The sequence below is a fragment of the Salmo trutta genome, chromosome 29 (assembly GCF_901001165.1).
Source record: "Salmo trutta chromosome 29, fSalTru1.1, whole genome shotgun sequence".
In the NCBI taxonomy this organism is placed as follows: Eukaryota; Metazoa; Chordata; class Actinopteri; order Salmoniformes; family Salmonidae; genus Salmo; species Salmo trutta.
In genome coordinates this window covers 5,366,438-5,387,156 of record NC_042985.1, presented here as the reverse complement: position 1 = coordinate 5,387,156, position 20,719 = coordinate 5,366,438, and the positions used below count along the sequence as shown (strand labels likewise).

At 43.7% G+C, this 20,719-nt stretch overlaps 1 protein-coding gene across 1 annotated transcript in view; it reads right to left on the bottom strand.

The window, feature by feature from the left end:
* Nucleotides 1–20,719, bottom strand: part of itga11a (integrin, alpha 11a) — a 110,709-nt gene that overhangs the window by 77,719 nt on the left and 12,271 nt on the right. Inside the window, exon 2 of the mRNA XM_029720635.1 lies at nt 7,922–8,033. Within this exon, the coding sequence (XP_029576495.1) occupies nt 7,922–8,033 (112 nt within the window). The remainder of the gene's footprint in view (nt 1–7,921; nt 8,034–20,719) is intronic.

The window sequence follows — 20,719 nt, the reverse complement described above, 5'->3', positions numbered from 1 at the left end:
TCCATCTAGTGGATGTCTACCCAACACTATCCATCATCTAGTGGAGGTCTACACAACACTATATATCTTGTGGACGTCTACCCAACACTATATATCTAGTGGACGTCTACCCAACAATATCTATCTACTGGATGTCTACCCAACACTATCCATCTAGTGGATGTCTACCCAACACTATCCATCATCTAGTGGAGGTCTACACAACACTATATATCTAGTGGACGTCTACCCAACACTATATATCTAGTGGACGTCGACCCAACAATATCTATCTACTGGATGTCTACCCAACACTATCCATCTAGTGGATGTCTACCCAACACTATCCATCATCTAGTGGAGGTCTACATAACACTATATATCTAGTGGACGTCTACCCAACACTATATATCTAGTGGACGTCTACCCAACAATATCTATCTACTGGATGTCTACCCAACACTATCCATCTAGTGGATGTCTACCCAACACTATCCATCTAGTGGATGTCTACCCAACACTATCCATCTAGTGGATGTCTACCTAACACTATCCATCTAGTGGATGTCTACCCAACACTATCCATCATCTAGTGGAGGTCTACACAACACTATATATCTAGTGGACGTCTACCCAACACTATATATCTAGTGGACGTCGACCCAACAATATCTATCTACTGGATGTCTACCCAACACTATCCATCTAGTGGATGTCTACCCAACACTATCCATCATCTAGTGGAGGTCTACATAACACTATATATCTAGTGGACGTCTACCCAACACTATATATCTAGTGGACGTCTACCCAACAATATCTATCTACTGGATGTCTACCCAACACTATCCATCTAGTGGATGTCTACCCAACACTATCCATCTAGTGGATGTCTACCCAACACTATCCATCTAGTGGATGTCTACCCAACACTATCCATCTAGTGGACGTCTACCCAACAATATCTATCTACTGGATGTCTACCCAACATTATCCATCTAGTGGAGGTCTACCCAACACTATATATCTAGTGGACGTCTACCCAACAATATCTATCTACTGGATGTCTACCCAACACTATATATCAAGTGGATGTCTACCCAACGCTATCCATCTGGTGGAGGTCTACCCAACACTATCCATCTAGTGGAGGTCTACCCAACACTATCCATCTAGTGGAGGTCTACCCAACACTATCCATCTAGTGGAGGTCTACCAAACACTATCCATCTAGTGGAGGTCTACCAAACACTATCCATCTAGTGGAGGTCTACCCAACACTATATATCTAGGGGATGTCTACCCAACACTAGCTATCTGGTGGAGGTCTACCCAACACTATCCTTCTAGTGAAGGTCTTCCCAGTGGTGTGAAGTACTTAAATAAAAATACTTTAAAGCACTACTTAAGTAGTTTTGGGAGTAGCTGTACTTTACTATTTATATTTTTGGCAACTTTTACTTTTACTTCACTGCATTCATAAAGAAAATAATGTACTTTCTACTCCATACATTTTCCCTGACACCCAAAAGTACTCTAGTGGACGTCAACCCAACACTATATAGTCTAGTGGACGTCAACCCAACACTATATAATCTAGTGGACATCAACCCAACACTATATAGTCTAGTGGACGTCAACCCAACACTATATAATCTAGTGGACGTCAACCCAACACTATATAATCTAGTGGACGTCAACCCAACACTATATAGTCTAGTGGACGTCAACCCAACACTATATAATCTAGTGGACGTCAACCCAACAGTATATAATCTAGTGGACGTCAACCCAACACTATATAGTCTAGTGGACGTCAACCCAACACTATATAATCTAGTGGACGTCAACCCAACACTATATAGTCTAGTGGACGTCAACCCAACACTATATAATCTAGTGGACGTCAACCCAACACTATATAATCTAGTGGACGTCAACCCAACACTATATAATCTAGTGGACGTCAACCCAACACTATATAATCTAGTGGACGTCAACCCAACACTATATAATCTAGTGGACGTCAACCCAACACTATATAATCTAGTGGACGTCAACCCAACACTATATAATCTAGTGGACGTTACTGAAACCAAGAGTGATTGCCAACCACCATGAAGAAGAAGAAGAAGAAGAAAAACAATTGGATACAATGTTACAATCCTTTAAAAAGATGACTCTATATTAAATCATCAAGCACTGTATATTGCAAATGTTGCACTGAGGTCAGTGTCTCACATAAGGTAACAGCTGTGTCTCTAACGGTATGTAGTTATGTAGGACAATCATTGTAGAAGTTTGTAGACATCCAGTGTTAGCTTGTCATATTTGTGTCTCATGGGCTAGCAAATACAAAGAACAGTGACAGCAAATGTTTCCTCAAGATACATGTGAAATTACTCAAATCAAACCTAAGCAATGCTGCCACCATTTTATTGATTAACTATGCTGGCAACAGTTGTGAGGTTCAATTCTGGTCCGTCAACCTGGCTGACACACTAAGATGACGTGAAAGCAGTCTTCAGGGTCCTGAAGACTGAACAGATGGAAGCATTCTGTCTTTCGCCTCACGATGAAGCAGAGAGAAGCTCACACACTCCCTTCATATCCTTGGACTCCTTTGCTACACAAACCACAGCTGACTAGCTAGTGTTGCCAACTTCCCTCCAACCATCACCATTAAAACACTCCCCCGCTATGCTCCTGAAATCAGTAACTGACTGGGTCGGCTGTGGGCCGGCCTGGGAGCTGCTACCGGGCCCTAAGGGCTCAGACGCACCAATAGTGTTTGCTGGCCGACAGTTCTTAGCACCTCTGAAGGTAATTTGTAAACAGAGTGCTCACAGATTTTACATGTAGAATCCCGTGACAAATTTAGCAGTTAGATGTCTACAGCAGGTGGTACCTAAAACAGCATGCTGAACGATCAGACGAACATTAGAGACACATTTGGTGTGATGTGTGCGAGCCTTAAGAGAGTCTCTATAGTGGGTCATAGTGGTTAGAGTTTGTTATTACAGTGTTATTCAGCATGCATCAATGTGTTATTACAGTGTAATCCAGCCTTTATTAATGTGTTATTACAGTGTAATCCAGCCTTTATTAATGTGTTATTACAGTGTTATCCAACCTTAATTAACGTGTTATTACAGTGTTATCCAGCCTTTATTAATGTGTTATTACAGTGTAATCCAGCCTTAATGTGTTATTACAGTGTAATCCAGCCTTTATTAACCGTGTTATTACAGTGTTATCCAGCCTTTAATAATGTGTTATTACAGTGTTATCCAGCCTTTATTAATGTGTTATTACAGTGTAATCCAGCCTTAATGTGTTATTACAGTGTTATCCAGCCTTTATTAACGTGTTATTACAGTGTTATCCAGCCTTAATTAACGTGTTATTACAGTGTAATCCTGTCTTAATTAACGTATTACAGTGTAATCCAGCCTTAATTAACGTGTTATTACAGTGTAATCCTGCCTTAATTAACGTGTTATTACAGTGTAATCCAGCGTTTATTAATGTGTTATTACAGTGTAATCCAGCCTTTATTAATGTGTTATTACAGTGTAATCCAGCCTTTATTAACCGTGTTATTACAGTGTTATCCAGCCTTTATTAATGTGTTATTACAGTGTTATCCAGCCTTTATTAACGTGTTATTACAGTGTAATCCAGCCTTTATTAACCGTGTTATTACAGTGTAATCCAGCCTTTATTAACATGTTATTACAATGTAATCCAGCCTTTATTAATGTGTTATTACAGTGTTATCCAGCCTTTATTAATGTGTTATTACAGTGTAATCCAGCCTTTATTAACGTGTTATTACAGTGTAATCCAGCCTTTATTAACCGTGTTATTACAGTGTAATCCAGCCTTTATTAACATGTTATTACAGTATTATCCAGCCTTTATTAACATGTTATTACAGTGTTATCCAGCCTTTATTAATGTGTTATTACAGTGTTATCCAGCCTTTATTAACGTGTTATTACAGTGTAATCCAGCCTTTATTAACATGTTATTACAGTGTAATCCAGCCTTTATTAACATGTTATTACAGTGTAATCCAGCCTTTATTAACATGTTATTACAGTGTAATCCAGCCTTTATTAACATGTTATTACAGTGTTATCCAGCCTTTATTAATGTGTTATTACAGTATTATCCAGCCTTTATTAACCGTGTTATTACAGTGTAATCCAGCCTTTATTAACATGTTATTACAGTGTAATTGAGCCTTAATTAACATGTTATTACAGTGTTATCCAGCCTTTATTAACGTGTAACTAATGTGTCGTTACTGTGGAAGAATCGCTGATGTTTTAGCGTAGCCCCCGAGCGAAGGATGAACCATGTCTTTTCTAGATAATCCCAACAAGTTTCCTCAGTTTAACAAAAAGTTATTTTGAATATAGTTTCACAGCATTATATTTGTAATGGACTTGCATTGGAATATGAAATGCTGTAAACCTTGGAAGGACTTCCATGAATCCCATTCCAAACTGTATTACTCCTGGAGCCATGTTGTTTATAAAGAACACAGCCAAAGTGGTTGTGCCTCATTCCAAAATGTCTGTGTTTATCTGTCTCAGCGCACAGTTACCTCAGACGTGTGAGTCCTCTCTTGAGAGCCATATTCCTCACATGTCAACCTCATGAGACCTTTTTCTATGGGACAAGTAGGCATGGTAGACTGAGCAGCGTTCTACGCCATAAATACACTGGATTTTCAGTGTTTCTGTGGGTTTTGTGCCTGACAGTGTCCCAAGCATAAGGCTAAGTTAGCATGTCGATCATGTCGACTAAGAATGTGTACTTCATATTGTGATGCTTGTCTGACATGGTTGGCCTGCCATTTCATTCTCTATCGAGCATCTGATTAAAGTCCAATCCAGTGAAACATACGCTCTACTATACTGAGCTTGTCAACTGCAATCGCTCTTCTTCATCTTGTAACTCCAACTAACACCATGGTAACATGCACTGCTCCCGCTCCTGTCTCGTTGCAGCGCAGACACACACACACACACACACACACACACACACACACACACACACACACACACACACACACACACACACACACACACACACACACACACACACACACACACACGCCCACACGGCAAGAGAGCATGGGTGAGTTATCATGCAGAGACATAAAATACCATATCCATCTCACCATGGGGCTGTATACACACTGGTGTCACTGTATTGAGAAATCTGTACTCAGTGATGTCACGTGATCCTTATTGCAAATAATGTCTGTCCTTTTCACTTTTGCAAAGTTAGGCTTTAAAAAGCTTTTTGGATTCTACAATCATACATAATACTGTATCAAATATTGTGTGCAGGTAAACTGCACACAATATATACACACAAATATAGATAAATAAAGATTTAACCAACAACAGTCCTGTACAATTAATACTGGAAATTAACATGTTCTGTATTTAAACAAGGGGAATGTATTTAAACAAGGGGAATGTGTTAGACAAGGGGAATGTATAAGACAAGGGGAATGTGTTAGACAAGGGGAATGTGTTAGACAAGGGGAATGTGTTAGACAAGGGGAATGTATAAGACAAGGGGAATGTATAAGACAAGGGGAATGTATAAGACAAGGGGAATGTATAAGACAAGGGGAATGTATTTAAACAAGGGGAATGTGTTAGACAAGGGGAATGTATAAGACAAGGGGAATGTATTTAAACAAGGGGAATGTGTTAGACAAGGGGAATGTGTTAGACAAGGGGAATGTGTTAGACAAGGGGAATGTGTTAGACAAGGGGAATGTGTTAGACAAGGGGAATGTGTTAGACAAGGGGAATGTATTTAAACAAGGGGAATGTGTTAGACAAGGGGAATGTGTTAGACAAGGGGAATGTGTTAGACAAGGGGAATGTATTAAAACAAGGGAAATGTGTTTGTGACTCAGAAATGTAAATAACAGACCATTTGGTTTTAATTTGTGTTAACAGCAACACATCCCCCCCAAAAAATGAATGTCAGCAATCAAGTGTTTAAGATATATCACTTAGAAAATACAGAAATGCAGCCGGTCTGAAAAAAACATGTATGTCTGGTTAGAAACAAAAATCTTTCCAATAACCCAGTTTAATAGATATAACCTAACTTTCGGTATAATAATGGATGATAAGAACATAGAATTTTCTATTGAATGTTCTACTTATTTTTGGTACATTTTATATTCATAGAAGTAAATGCATAAAAACACAGCCTTTGCTTATTGTTTTTCAAAAAGAACGACTAAATTACTTAGAGACATTGAAATGTATAAGGGGCAAAAAGACTCCTGAAATGGATTATTGAATTAGAACTATTAGAAGACCTAATAGCTTAAGTTATGCCTTATTTGTAGACAATATTTTATTTTGTTATTATTTATTTATTTGAGTGTTTTTGTTTGTTTATTTAGCTATGTTGTTCACCTTGTGTGCTCTGCTTCCCACTGACTCTATGTATTTACACATTGGTAATAAACCACATGATGACTTACAGGAGAACGTACCTGGTTTCCCAAGTCTAAATTCAATGAAAGAATGTGGATAAATGTGTGTGTGTGTGTGTGCGTGTGTGTGTGTGTGTGTGTGTGCGTGTGTGCGTGTGTGCGTGTGCGTGTGTGTGTGCGCGCACAGCAGCACACACAGCTGGAACTGGGCGTCGCTCCAGTGTAGCCCTGGCCAGCAGACGTACAAAGTATGCCAGCGATGAATCCCAATCACCGCAGTGCCAGTTGGCCTAATAACAGTGTTTAGAACCAGTCAGTGTCTGCTATGAGGTAATATGATGAATGTGAAAGTCCGACTCAGGAGCTAAATTTGTGTTGCAAGGCACAAATCATGACAGGCAAATCCACACTACAGGAGAAATGGCTCGCTGTCTTTCCTGGCAGTGAAACGGATACATCTCCCTGTCTGGCTCCAGAGACCCGAGACAGACAGTAACAATGCTGTGTGTGTCAGCACTGGGAGACGTTGAACAGTAAAACTACTTCATCTTTTACCTGACTTTAACCATCGCTCTCTGCAACGTGAGGAGGTTGTTACCTCGGAATAGTTAAAACAATGCACCCAAACAGATTCTCTCAGTAGTCACTTTGGGGATTGTTTGAAATTCACCTCGTCTTTTAGATTCTGAGACAGTACTATATGGACCTGGAGAGTCAGCAACCCAAGAGTTGTGTTTGTTTATTTAGCTATGTTTGGCTTAGTATTTCACATCACAGTGTAAATTAAAAGCTGTGGCAAGACCCCTGTTAGCAGAGTCCTTAAAGCATGCTTACAGTACCTCACCTCAAAGCAGTTGAAAGTCAGTGAAGTGACATCAAGTAAATGAGAAACACACATTTAAGTGATAATGTGGTAGAGGAGCAAGCTAACAACACAGCTGACACAATCACTTCAAACTGAAGCTGGAAAGACTGCAAACTAGTTGCACTTCAGTTTGTTTGATCTTTTTTCAATTGACATTCCTTTGTATATATCCATACAAATGATGCTAGCTGATTCATGATTTCGACTAGCTGAGAAACGTTGCCTGCCTGTCTGTTTCATCCCGACTCCCTACATGTTCATTACTATGGTACAGCTGGAGATCCAATTTGAATATTCAAACAATGTTGCACATTTTGGAGAGACAGGCAGCAAGGTTTATACAAAATGTCAGTCTAAAAGAAATGTGAGCTCTAGATGCTTTTTATGGTGGAGATCAAGTTTATAAATTGCGTGGCTGGGCTGATGAGACAGTGGATTGCGCAGTCAGATGGAACAGAGTAAATAGGCATTTTAACGTCATATATTTAGCCGGTATTAACTTGTGGAATAGACATCGGCTGGAATGCGGTTTTAACCAATCAGCATTCAGGATTTGACCCACCCGTTGTATAAAATGTAAATAATCGTCTTACCACTTTTGTCCCCCGGCAACGTGCTGCTGCACAGTGTATCCAAATTGGGCCTGCTTGGGACCCTTGATGATCCTGTGGTTCTTGGTGTCAATGTTGAAACCATCATGGAGCCCTGGAAACAGACACAGCAAGGCAAACACATGCCATTAATAGCATGCTTGGACAGCACATTATATTTACTGGCTACGACAGACATTTCCAAAAAAACGGTCGTTTTTTGCCTGTGACCTGAAGTGCAGCAGAAAGACTTCATGCTGGTTAGAACATTAACATCAGCCAAGTTACACAAACTCGAAGCGATAGATGGGAGTTTCATCAGAAACAGGACATGCGTGGGTTTGAGACTTTCACCCAGCGGTACCAAGAGCATCACAGCTGTAATTAGCCGGAAGGCGGCCATTTTGATGCTGACTTTATAGCCACCTTGTGCAAGAAGAATACAGAGATACCATGCCAGAGAGGGTGTTTGTCTTGTCTCGATATTCAAATCAAATCAAGTCAAATTGTATTGGTCACATACACATGTTTAGCAGATGTTATTGCAGGTGTAGCGAAATGCTTGTGTTTCTAGCTCCAACAGTGCAGTAATATCTAGTGAGTAATATCTAACAATTTCACAACAATACACACAAATCTAAAGTAAAGGAATGTTATTAAAAATATATAAATATTTGGACTAGCAATGTTGGAGCGGCATAGACTAAAATACAGTAGAATAGAATAGAATAAATTATATACAAATAAGATGAGTAATGCAAAATATGTAAAAATTATTATTAAAGTGACTAGTGTTCCATTATTAAAGTGGCCAGTGATTTCAAGTCTATGTATATAGGCAGCAGCCTCTAAGGTGCTATTGAAAACAGGCCACCGCTGATGCCTCTGATCCAAGAAAACTATAGAATTTTCCCTTGGAATATCTCTAGGCCATGACACCTGGACTCCAGCACCTTAAGTATCTCGTACAGAAACAAACATAGCCATGGAGGTCTCGTGATGTCATGTCAGAATGATAATTGCTCACTGTAAACAGAGCCTTGTCCCAAAAGGCAAGCAGATATTTTACACTGTAGGGGCTGTAGGTAAACAGTAGAGCTGTCTGTCACTGAGTTTAATTGACATTGCTCAGTCTGCGTGAGGGTGGGTGGAAGGGGTGGATGGATGGCTGAAGGTTTTGTGTGAGGAGAAGCGGTAGTAGTCATATTGAAAGGGGTGGATGGATGGCTGAAGGTTTTGTGTGAGGAGAAGCGGTAGTAGTCATATTGAAAGGGGTGGATGGATGGCTGAAGATTTTGTGTGAAGAGAAGCGGTAGTAGTCATATTGAAAGGGGTGGATGGATGGCTGAAGGTTTTGTGTGAGGAGAAGCGGTAGTAGTCATATTGAAAGGAGTGGATGGATGGCTGAAGGTTTTGTGAGAGGAGAAGCGGTAGTAGTCATATTGAAAGGGGTGGATGGATGGCTGAAGGTTTTGTGTGTGGAGAAGCGGTAGTAGTCATATTGAAAGGGGTGGATGGATGGCTGAAGGTTTTGTGTGTGGAGAAGCGGTAGTAGTCATATTGAAAGGGGTGGATGGATGGCTGAAGGTTTTGTGTGAGGAGAAGCAGTAGTACTCATATTGAAAAGGGTGGATTGATGGCTGAAGGTTTTGTGTGAGGAGAAGCGGTAGTAGTCATATTGAAAGGGAGATGGATGGCTGAAGGTTTTGTGTGAGTAGAAGCGGTAGTAGTCATATTGAAAGGGGTGGATGGATGGCTGAAGGTTTTGTGAGAGGAGAAGCGGTAGTAGTCATATTGAAAGGGGTGGATGGATGGCTGAAGGTATTGTGTGTGGAGAAGCGGTAGAAGTCATATTGAAAGGGGTGGATGGATGGCTGAAGGTTTTGTGTGAGGAGAAGCGGTAGTAGTCATATTGAAAGGGGTGGATGGATGGCTGAAGGTTTTGTGTGAGGAGAAGCAGTAGTACTCATATTGAAAAGGGTGGATGGATGGCTGAAGATTTTGTGTGAGGAGAAGCGGTAGTAGTCATATTGAAAGGGGTGGATGGATGGCTGAAGGTTTTGTGAGAGGAGAAGCGGTAGTAGTCATATTGAAAGGGGTAGATGGATGGCTGAAGGTTTTGTGTGTGGAGAAGCGGTAGTAGTCATATTGAAAGGGGTGGATGGATGGCTGAAGGTTTTGTGTGAGGAGAAGCGGTAGTAGTCATATTGAAAGGGGTGGATGGATGGCTGAAGATTTTGTGTGAGGAGAAGCGGTAGTAGTCATATTGAAAGGGGTGGATGGATGGCTGAAGGTTTTGTGTGAGGAGAAGCGGTAGTAGTCATATTGAAAGGGGTGGATGGATGGCTGAAGGTTTTGTGTGAGGAGAAGCGGTAGTAGTCATATTGAAAGGGGTGCATGGATGGCTGAAGGTTTTGTGTGAAGATAAGCGGTAGTAGTCATATTGAAAGGGGTGGATGGATGGCTGAAGGTTTTGTGTGAGGAGAAGCGGTAGTAGTCATATTGAAAGGGGTGGATGGATGGCTGAAGGTTTTGTGTGTGGAGAAGCGGTAGTAGTCATATTGAAAGGGGTGGATGGATGGCTGAAGGTTTTGTGTGAGGAGAAGCGGTAGTAGTCATATTGAAAGGGGTGGATGGATGGCTGAAGGTTTTGTGTGAGGAGAAGCGGTAGTAGTCATATTGAAAAGGGTGGATGGATGGCTGAAGGTTTTGTTTGAGGAGAAGCGGTAGTAGTCATATTGAAAGGGGTGGATGGATGGCTGAAGGTTTTGTGTGAGGAGAAGCGGTAGTAGTCATATTGAAAGGGGTGGATGGATGGCTGAAAGTTTTGTGTGAGGAGAAGCGGTAGTAGTCATATTGAAAGGGGTGGATGGATGGCTGAAGGTTTTGTGTGAGGAGAAGCGGTAGTAGTCATATTGAAAGGGGTGGATGGATGGCTGAAGGTTTTGTGTGAGGAGAAGCGGTAGTAGTCATATTGAAAGGGGTGGATGGATGGCTGAAGGTTTTGTGTGAGGAGAAGCGGTAGTAGTCATATTGAAAGGGGTGGATGGATGGCTGAAGATTTTGTGTGAAGAGAAGCGGTAGTAGTCATATTGAAAGGGGTGGATGGATGGCTGAAGGTTTTGTGTGAGGAGAAGCGGTAGTAGTCATATTGAAAGGGGTGGATGGATGGCTGAAGGTTTTGTGTGAGGAGAAGCGGTAGTAGTCATATTGAAAGGGGTGGATGGATGGCTGAAGGTTTTGTGTGAGGAGAAGCGGTAGTAGTCATATTGAAAGGGGTGGATGGATGGCTGAAGGTTTTGTGTGAGGAGAAGCGGTAGTAGTCATATTGAAAGGGGTGGATGGATGGCTGAAGGTTTTGTGTGAGGAGAAGCGGTAGTAGTCATATTGAAAGGGGTGGATGGATGGCTGAAGGTTTTGTGTGAGGAGAAGCGGTAGTAGTCATATTGAAAGGGGTGCATGGATGGCTGAAGGTTTTGTGTGAAGATAAGCGGTAGTAGTCATATTGAAAGGGGTGGATGGATGGCTGAAGGTTTTGTGTGAGGAGAAGCGGTAGTAGTCATATTGAAAGGGGTGGATGGATGGCTGAAGGTTTTGTGTGTGGAGAAGCGGTAGTAGTCATATTGAAAGGGGTGGATGGATGGCTGAAGGTTTTGTGTGAGGAGAAGCGGTAGTACTCATATTGAAAAGGGTGGATGGATGGCTGAAGGTTTTGTGTGAGGAGAAGCTGTAGTAGTCATATTGAAAGGGGTGGATGGATGGCTGAAGGTTTTGTGTGAGGAGAAGCGGTAGTAGTCATATTGAAAAGGGTGGATGGATGGCTGAAGGTTTTGTGTGAGGAGAAGCGGTAGTAGTCATATTGAAAGGGGTGGATGGATGGCTGAAGGTTTTGTGTGAGGAGAAGCGGTAGTACTCATATTGAAAAGGGTGGATGGATGGCTGAAGGTTTTGTGTGAGGAGAAGCTGTAGTAGTCATATTGAAAGGTGTGGATGGATGGCTGAAGGTTTTGTGTGAGGAGAAGCGGTAGTAGTCATATTGAAAGGGGTGGATGGATGGCTGAAAGTTTTGTGTGAGGAGAAGCGGTAGTAGTCATATTGAAAGGGGTGGATGGATGGCTGAAGGTTTTGTGTGAGGAGAAGCGGTAGTAGTCATATTGAAAGGGGTGGATGGATGGCTGAAGGTTTTGTGTGAGGAGAAGCGGTAGTAGTCATATTGAAAGGGGTGGATGGATGGCTGAAGGTTTTGTGTGAGGAGAAGCGGTAGTAGTCATATTGAAAGGGGTGGATGGATGGCTGAAGATTTTGTGTGAAGAGAAGCGGTAGTAGTCATATTGAAAGGGGTGGATGGATGGCTGAAGGTTTTGTGTGAGGAGAAGCGGTAGTAGTCATATTGAAAGGGGTGGATGGATGGCTGAAGGTTTTGTGTGAGGAGAAGCGGTAGTAGTCATATTGAAAGGGGTGGATGGATGGCTGAAGGTTTTGTGTGAGGAGAAGCGGTAGTAGTCATATTGAAAGGGGTGGATGGATGGCTGAAGGTTTTGTGTGAGGAGAAGCGGTAGTAGTCATATTGAAAGGGGTGGATGGATGGCTGAAGGTTTTGTGTGAGGAGAAGCGGTAGTAGTCATATTGAAAGGGGTGGATGGATGGCTGAAGGTTTTGTGTGAGGAGAAGCGGTAGTAGTCATATTGAAAGGGGTGCATGGATGGCTGAAGGTTTTGTGTGAAGATAAGCGGTAGTAGTCATATTGAAAGGGGTGGATGGATGGCTGAAGGTTTTGTGTGAGGAGAAGCGGTAGTAGTCATATTGAAAGGGGTGGATGGATGGCTGAAGGTTTTGTGTGTGGAGAAGCGGTAGTAGTCATATTGAAAGGGGTGGATGGATGGCTGAAGGTTTTGTGTGAGGAGAAGCGGTAGTACTCATATTGAAAAGGGTGGATGGATGGCTGAAGGTTTTGTGTGAGGAGAAGCTGTAGTAGTCATATTGAAAGGGGTGGATGGATGGCTGAAGGTTTTGTGTGAGGAGAAGCGGTAGTAGTCATATTGAAAAGGGTGGATGGATGGCTGAAGGTTTTGTGTGAGGAGAAGCGGTAGTAGTCATATTGAAAGGGGTGGATGGATGGCTGAAGGTTTTGTGTGAGGAGAAGCGGTAGTACTCATATTGAAAAGGGTGGATGGATGGCTGAAGGTTTTGTGTGAGGAGAAGCTGTAGTAGTCATATTGAAAGGGGTGGATGGATGGCTGAAGGTTTTGTGTGAGGAGAAGCGGTAGTAGTCATATTGAAAAGGGTGGATGGATGGCTGAAGGTTTTGTGTGAGGAGAAGCGGTAGTAGTCATATTGAAAGGGGTGGATGGATGGCTGAAGGTTTTGTATGAGGAGAAGCGGAAGTAGTCATATTGAAAGGGGTGGATGGATGGCTGAAGGTTTTGTGTGAGGAGAAGCGGTAGTAGTCATATTGAAAGGGGTGGATGGATGGCTGAAGGTTTTGTGTGAGGAGAAGCGGTAGTAGTCATATTGAAAGGGGAGGATGGATGGCTGAAGGTTTTGTGTGAGGAGAAGCGGTTGTAGTCATATTGAAAGGGGTGGATGGATGGCTGAAGGTTTTGTGTGAGGAGAAGCGGTAGTAGTCATATTGAAAGGGGTGGATGGATGGCTGAAGGTTTTGTGTGAGGAGAAGCGGTAGTAGTCATATTGAAAGGGGTGGATGGATGGCTGAAGGTTTTGTGTGAGGAGAAGCGGTAGTAGTCATATTGAAAGGGGTGGATGGATGGCTGAAGGTTTTGTGTGAGGAGAAGCGGTAGTAGTCATATTGAAAGGGGTGGATGGATGGCTGAAGGTTTTGTGTGAGGAGAAGCGGTAGTAGTCATATTGAAAGGGGTGGATGGATGGCTGAAGGTTTTGTGTGAGGAGAAGCGGTAGTAGTCATATTGAAAGGGGTGGATGGATGGCTGAAGGTTTTGTGAGAGGAGAAGCGGTAGTAGTCATATTGAAAGGGGTGGATGGATGGCTGAAGGTTTTGTGTGTGGAGAAGCGGTAGTAGTCATATTGAAAGGGGTGGATGGATTGCTGAAGGTTTTGTGTGAGGAGAAGCAGTAGTACTCATATTGAAAAGGGTGGATGGATGGCTGAAGGTTTTGTGTGAGGAGAAGCGGTAGTAGTCATATTGAAAGGGGTGGATGGATGGCTGAAGGTTTTGTGTGAGGAGAAGCGGTAGTACTCATATTGAAAAGGGTGGATGGATGGCTGAAGGTTTTGTGTGAGGAGAAGCGGTAGTAGTCATATTGAAAGGGGTGGATGGATGGCTGAAGGTTTAGTGTGAGTAGAAGCGGTAGTAGTCATATTGAAAGGGTTGGATGGATGGCTGAAGGTTTTGTGAGAGGAGAAGCGGTAGTAGTCATATTGAAAGGGGTGGATGGATGGCTGAAGGTTTTGTGTGTGGAGAAGCGGTAGTAGTCATATTGAAAGGGGTGGATGGATGGCTGAAGGTTTTGTGTGAGGAGAAGCGGTAGTAGTCATATTGAAAGGGGTGGATGGATGGCTGAAGGTTTTGTGTGAGGAGAAGCGGTAGTAGTCATATTGAAAGGGGTGGATGGATGGCTGAAGGTTTTGTGTGAGGAGAAGCTGTAGTAGTCATATTGAAAGGGGTGGATGGATGGCTGAAGGTTTTGTGTGTGGAGAAGCGGTAGTAGTCATATTGAAAGGGGTGGATGGATCGCTGAAGGTTTTGTGTGAGGAGAAGCAGTAGTACTCATATTGAAAAGGGTGGATGGATGGCTGAAGGTTTTGTGTGAGGAGAAGCGGTAGTAGTCATATTGAAAGGGGTGGATGGATGGCTGAAGGTTTTGTGTGAGGAGAAGCGGTAGTAGTCATATTGAAAGGGGTGGATGGATGGCTGAAGGTTTTGTGTGAGGAGAAGCGGTAGTAGTCATATTGAAAGGGGTGGATGGATGGCTGAAGGTTTTGTGTGAGGAGAAGCGGTAGTAGTCATATTGAAAGGGGTGGATGGATGGCTGAAGGTTTTGTGTGAGGAGAAGCGGTAGTAGTCATATTGAAAGGGGTGGATGGATGGCTGAAGGTTTTGTGTGAGGAGAAGCGGTAGTAGTCATATTGAAAGGGGTGGATGGATGGCTGAAGATTTTGTGTGAAGAGAAGCGGTAGTAGTCATATTGAAAGGGGTGGATGGATGGCTGAAGGTTTTGTGTGTGGAGAAGCGGTAGTAGTCATATTGAAAGGGGTGGATGGATGGCTGAAGGTTTTGTGTGAGGAGAAGCAGTAGTACTCATATTGAAAAGGGTGGATGGATGGCTGAAGTTTTTGTGTGAGTAGAAGCGGTAGTAGTCATATTGAAAGGGGTGGATGGATGGCTGAAGGTTTTGTGAGAGGAGAAGCGGTAGTAGTCATATTGAAAGGGGTGGATGGATGGCTGAAGGTTTTGTGTGTGGAGAAGCGGAATTAGTCATATTGAAAGGGGTGGATGGATGGCTGAAGGTTTTGTGTGAGGAGAAGCGGTAGTAGTCATATTGAAAGGGGTGGATGGATGGCTGAAGGTTTTGTGTGAGGAGAAGCGGTAGTAGTCATATTGAAAGGGGTGGATGGATGGCTGAAGGTTTTGTGTGAGGAGAAGCAGTAGTACTCATATTGAAAAGGGTGGATGGATGGCTGAAGATTTTGTGTGAGGAGAAGCGGTAGTAGTCATATTGAAAGGGGTGGATGGATGGCTGAAGGTTTTGTGTGAGGAGAAGCGTTAGTAGTCATATTGAAAGGGGTGGATGGATGGCTGAAGGTTTTGTGTGAGGAGAAGCAGTAGTACTCATATTGAAAAGGGTGGATGGATGGCTGAAGGTTTTGTGTGAGTAGAAGCGGTAGTAGTCATATTGAAAGGGGTGGATGGATGGCTGAAGGTTTTGTGTGAGTAGAATCGGTAGTAGTCATATTGAAAGGGGTGGATGGATGGCTGAAGGTTTTGTGTGTGGAGAAGCGGTAGTAGTCATATTGAAAGGGGTGGATGGATGGCTGAAGGTTTTGTGTGAGGAGAAGCGGTAGTAGTCATATTGAAAGGGGTGGATGGATGGCTGAAGGTTTTGTGTGAGGAGAAGCGGTAGTAGCTATATTGAAGTTGATCATTCACGTTACAGTGCAGAAGACTGGATGTTGAAATCATGTAGCAGGTTACATGGATATTTCCATCCTGCTCATTTAAATGGACATACTGTATACAAAGTATATTAAAGGAAAACTCCACAGAAAAACTATATTAACTTATTTTCTTTAAATACAGAAATACGGCCGGTATACAAAATGCATCATACCGACTGTATTTCTGTATTTTGAGATGTACAGTATGTCTTGGAAACTTGATTGCTGACATTGCAAAACATTTTGGAACTATATCAACAATAGACTAATGAAACAAATACCAAAATAGATTTCCTTTTACTAGATGTCAACATTATGTAGCACTGAATGTAACACTAAAGTCAGGCCATTTACACAATAGCACTGATCTACACTGAATAACACTTATTTAAGGTTGTTGCCATTGTACTTGGCTAAGACAAGACTTTACAACAAGAACAGAAGCATACCTTATTGTCCTATTCTGAGGAAACGTAAATTAATCTATTTGTTTTCTACCAACACCCCGAGACAAACACACTGAGTGCCTTGCTTAATGGCATAAAGGCTGGAGATGACATCTAGAATACTGATGCCAGGCAGCAGCCCTCTGATTGGCAGATCACTCTTCATCAGATGATGACTGACCAGTACGATGCTCACATCAGGGTAGGGAATTCCCTTCCCAGTCAAACTCGACCCCCTTAATATTTTTTCTGTACGTGAGATCAGATTTAGAAATCTACCACAGGTGCTGAGCTGAGAAAGATCAATAATTGCAACCCACATGCCTTCCCAGCTGTTTGTTTCTGGTAGAAGTTGAGCAGAGCGTTTTAAGCACTGTGGTGAAACCCTGAATAGACCATGTGGGAACCATAATTCACAGACTAGACAAATTCATCTCAATGAACAAAATCAAAGGACCGCAAACACAACTATGGGAACTGATCAAAAGACAGACCGGATTTGTGATGGTGTAGATTAATTTTCCTCACTTCCTCTGGAGACTAAGAGCATTATGGGAAAACGCAATATCAGAGATGATACTTTTTCAGCTTTTCTCGCTGTCACCAAGTTACCCAAAATGGCTTATTAATGAAAACAACGTCATGTTGATTTTTTATTTCCACCGGAGGAAGCAAGCAGCAAGCAAACGTTTGTTGAGGAGATGGAAGACATGAGTAGATCATCTTGACAGAGAGGAGAGAGCACGACGGAAAACATAATCTTCGTCAACATAACTTCCTTTCAAACTGGCTCTTCATTCGTCTATCTTCTCTTTCATCTCCAGCTGTATACAGTGTCTTCGTTTCACCGGTCTCAGGTCTCACACCACTTTATCTCTATATTATATACAGTGGAAGACAGACGTCTTGGCTACTGTAAGGTCAGGCTTCATGTTGGGATTTACATTTCATTGCAATTTTTCTTGTCTGAGGTAAAGGGCTATGAGCCAGCTTGTGATGACAGTGATATAACACTCTTCCTTGGAAGTAGAGCAGGACATAGAGAGAGAAATTGAGAAGGACCAAGAGGAAGAAAGAGACAGCTTTAAAAGTCATCACGCTTAATGACATACAGTTAGAGTACTATTACCTGAAAAAAATAAATCACAGTCAGAACCCAACCCTGTGAGCAGTCAGAACCCAGCCCAGTGAGCAGTCAGAACCAATCCCAGTGAGCAGTCAGAACCCAACCCAGTGAGCAGTCAGAACCCAACCCAGTGAGCAGTCAGAACCCAACCCAGTGAGCAGTCAGAACCCAGCACCTTGAGCAGTTAGAACCCAACCCAGTGAGCAGTCAGAACCCAACCCTGTGAGCAGTCAGAACCCAACCCTGTGAGCAGTCAGAACCCAGCCCAGTGAGCAGTCAGAACCCAACCCAGTGAGCAGTCAGAACCCAACCCAGTGAGCAGTCAGAAACCAACCCAGTGAGCAGTCAGAACCAATCCCAGTGAGCAGTCAGAACCCAACCCAGTGAGCAGTCAGAACCCAACCCAGTGAGCAGTCAGAACCCAACCCAGTGAGCAGTCAGAACCCAGCACCTTGAGCAGTTAGAACCCAACCCAGGGAGCAGTCAGAACCCAGCCCAGTGAGCAGTCAGAACCCAGCCCAGTGAGCAGTCAGAACCCAACCCAGTGAGCAGTCAGAACCCAGCCCAGTGAACAGTCAGAACCCAGCCCAGTAAGCAGTCAGAACCCAGCCCAGTGAGCAGTCAGAACCCAGCCCAGTGAGCAGTCAGAACCCAACCCAGTGAGCAGTCAGAACCCAGCCCAGTGAACAGTCAGATCCCATCCCAGTGAGCAGTCAGAACCCAGCCCAGTGAGCAGTCAGAACCCAGCCCAGTGAGCAGTCAGAACCCAACCCAGGGAGCAGTCAGATCCCATCTCAGTGAGCAGTCAGAACCCAACCCAGTGAACAGTCAGAATCCAGCCCAGTGAGCAGTCAGAACCCATCCCAGTGAGCAGTCAGAACCCATCCCAGTGAGCAGTCAGATCCCATCTCAGTGAGCAGTAAGAACCCATCCCAGTGAGCAGTCAGAACCCATCCCAGTGAGCAGTCAGAACCCATCCCAGTGAGCAGTCAGATCCCATCCCAGTGAGCAGTCAGAACCCAGCCCAGTGAGCAGTCAGAACCCATCCCAGTGAGCAGTCAGATCCCAGCCCAGTGAGCAGGCAGATCCCATCCCAGTGAGCAGTCAGAACCCAGCCCAGTGAGCAGTCAGAACCCAGCCCAGTGAGCAGTCAGAACCCAACCCAGTGAGCAGTCAGATCCCAACCCAGTGAGCAGTCAGAACCCAGCCCAGTGAGCAGTCAGATCCCATCCCAGTGAGCAGTCAGAACCCATCCCAGTGAGCAGTCAGAACCCATCCCAGTGAGCAGTCAGAATCCAGCCCAGTGAGCAGTCAGAACCCAGCCCAGTGAGCAGTCAGAACCCAGCCCAGTGAGCACTCAGAACCCAACCCAGTGAGCAGTCAGAACCCAGCCCAGTGAGCAGTCAGAACCCAGCCCAGTGAGCAGTCAGATCCCATCCCAGTGAGCAGTCAGAACCCATCCCAGTGAGCAGTCAGAACCCAGCCCAGTGAGCAGTCAGAACCCAGCCCAGTGAGCAGTCAGAACCCAGCACCTTGAGCAGTCAGAACCCAGTGAGCAGTCAGAACCCAGCCCAGTGAGCACTCAGAACCCATCCCAGTGAGCAGTCAGAACCCAACCCAGTGAGCAGTCAGATCCCAGTGAGCAGTCAGAACCCATCCCAGTGAGCAGCCAGATCCCATCCCAGTGAGCAGTCAGAACCCAGCCCAGTGAGCAGTCAGAACCCAGCCCAGTGAGCACTCAGAACCCATCCCAGTGAGCAGTCAGAACCCAGCCCAGTGAGCAGTCAGATCCCAGTGAGCAGTCAGAACCCATCCCAGTGAGCAGCCAGATCCCATCCCAGTGAGCAGTCAGAACCCAGCCCAGTGAGCAGTCAGAACCCAGCCCAGTGAGCACTCAGAACCCATCCCAGTGAGCAGTCAGAACCCAGCCCAGTGAGCAGTCAGATCCCATCCCAGTGAGCAGTCAGAACCCATCCCAGTGAGCAGTCAGAACCCAGCCCAGTGAGCAGTCAGAACCCAACCCAGTGAGCAGTCAGATCCCAGCCCAGTGAGCAGTCAGAACCCAGCCCAGTGAGCAGTCAGAACCCAACCCAGTGAGCAGTCAGATCCCAACCCAGTGAGCTGAAGAGATGGATTTCATAGAGCACACAAAAACAGACCCCAGGACAAGCCCCCCCTTCTCTTACGTCAACACAGTAGGGCCTATTTTGAATACCCTAAACCCCACTCTCAGTCCTCTCTATACAGCTCTACAATCTGTTAGGCTCTGAGGGTCAAGTCAAGTGATCCTTTTTTCTCCGTGGGAAATGTATTTTGTTACTGAGATCACAACGTAAAAGCACCAACAAAGTTTATGAGGCGACATAACAAATAAATTGTTTTATAACAACTGACATAGAAGGTCAAAGTTGGGTTAGCTTCAGCACTGAGAGGCAAACCAATGGTTCAGAGACTATACAAGCGGCTGTTCAGCCATGGTTCTGTTGTGTATTGCTAGTCATTTTTACTAAGATTAGAGCAGTATGGAGAGCTGATATATTAAATAAATAGTTAGAAGCAGAAAATGGCCAAGTACATTTTTATTTCCATTTGATGGACAAAGGGACTTGACAGAGAAAAGTGCGTATTGGACAAACGTGTGAAATGGATTGGAACTCGTTATTCAATTGCTGGTACTGATAGTGAGTAGGGCCAGGACAATACCATTATCACAATATTTTTTCCATGCCAAAAATGTAAACACAAAGCAGACCAAACTAGTCAGTCCTTTAAAAACCTGCTGTATGTAAAATATTGTGAGCTATAGTGTCACGGTTGTCGTCGGTGAAGGAGGACCAAAACGCAGCAGGTATGTGCAGGCTCATCTTGACTTTTATTAACTATCAAAATGAACACCAAAATAACAAACAGAAATACGATCGACAAAAAACAGTCTGGTAAGGCACAAGGCTAAACACAGAACAATCTCCCACAAAATACAAGACAAACACACCCAACTAATATAGGACTTCCAATCAAAGGCAACACCACACAGCTACCTTCAATTGGAAGTCCAACCCCAATTAACTCAACATAGAACCACACACACTAGACTAA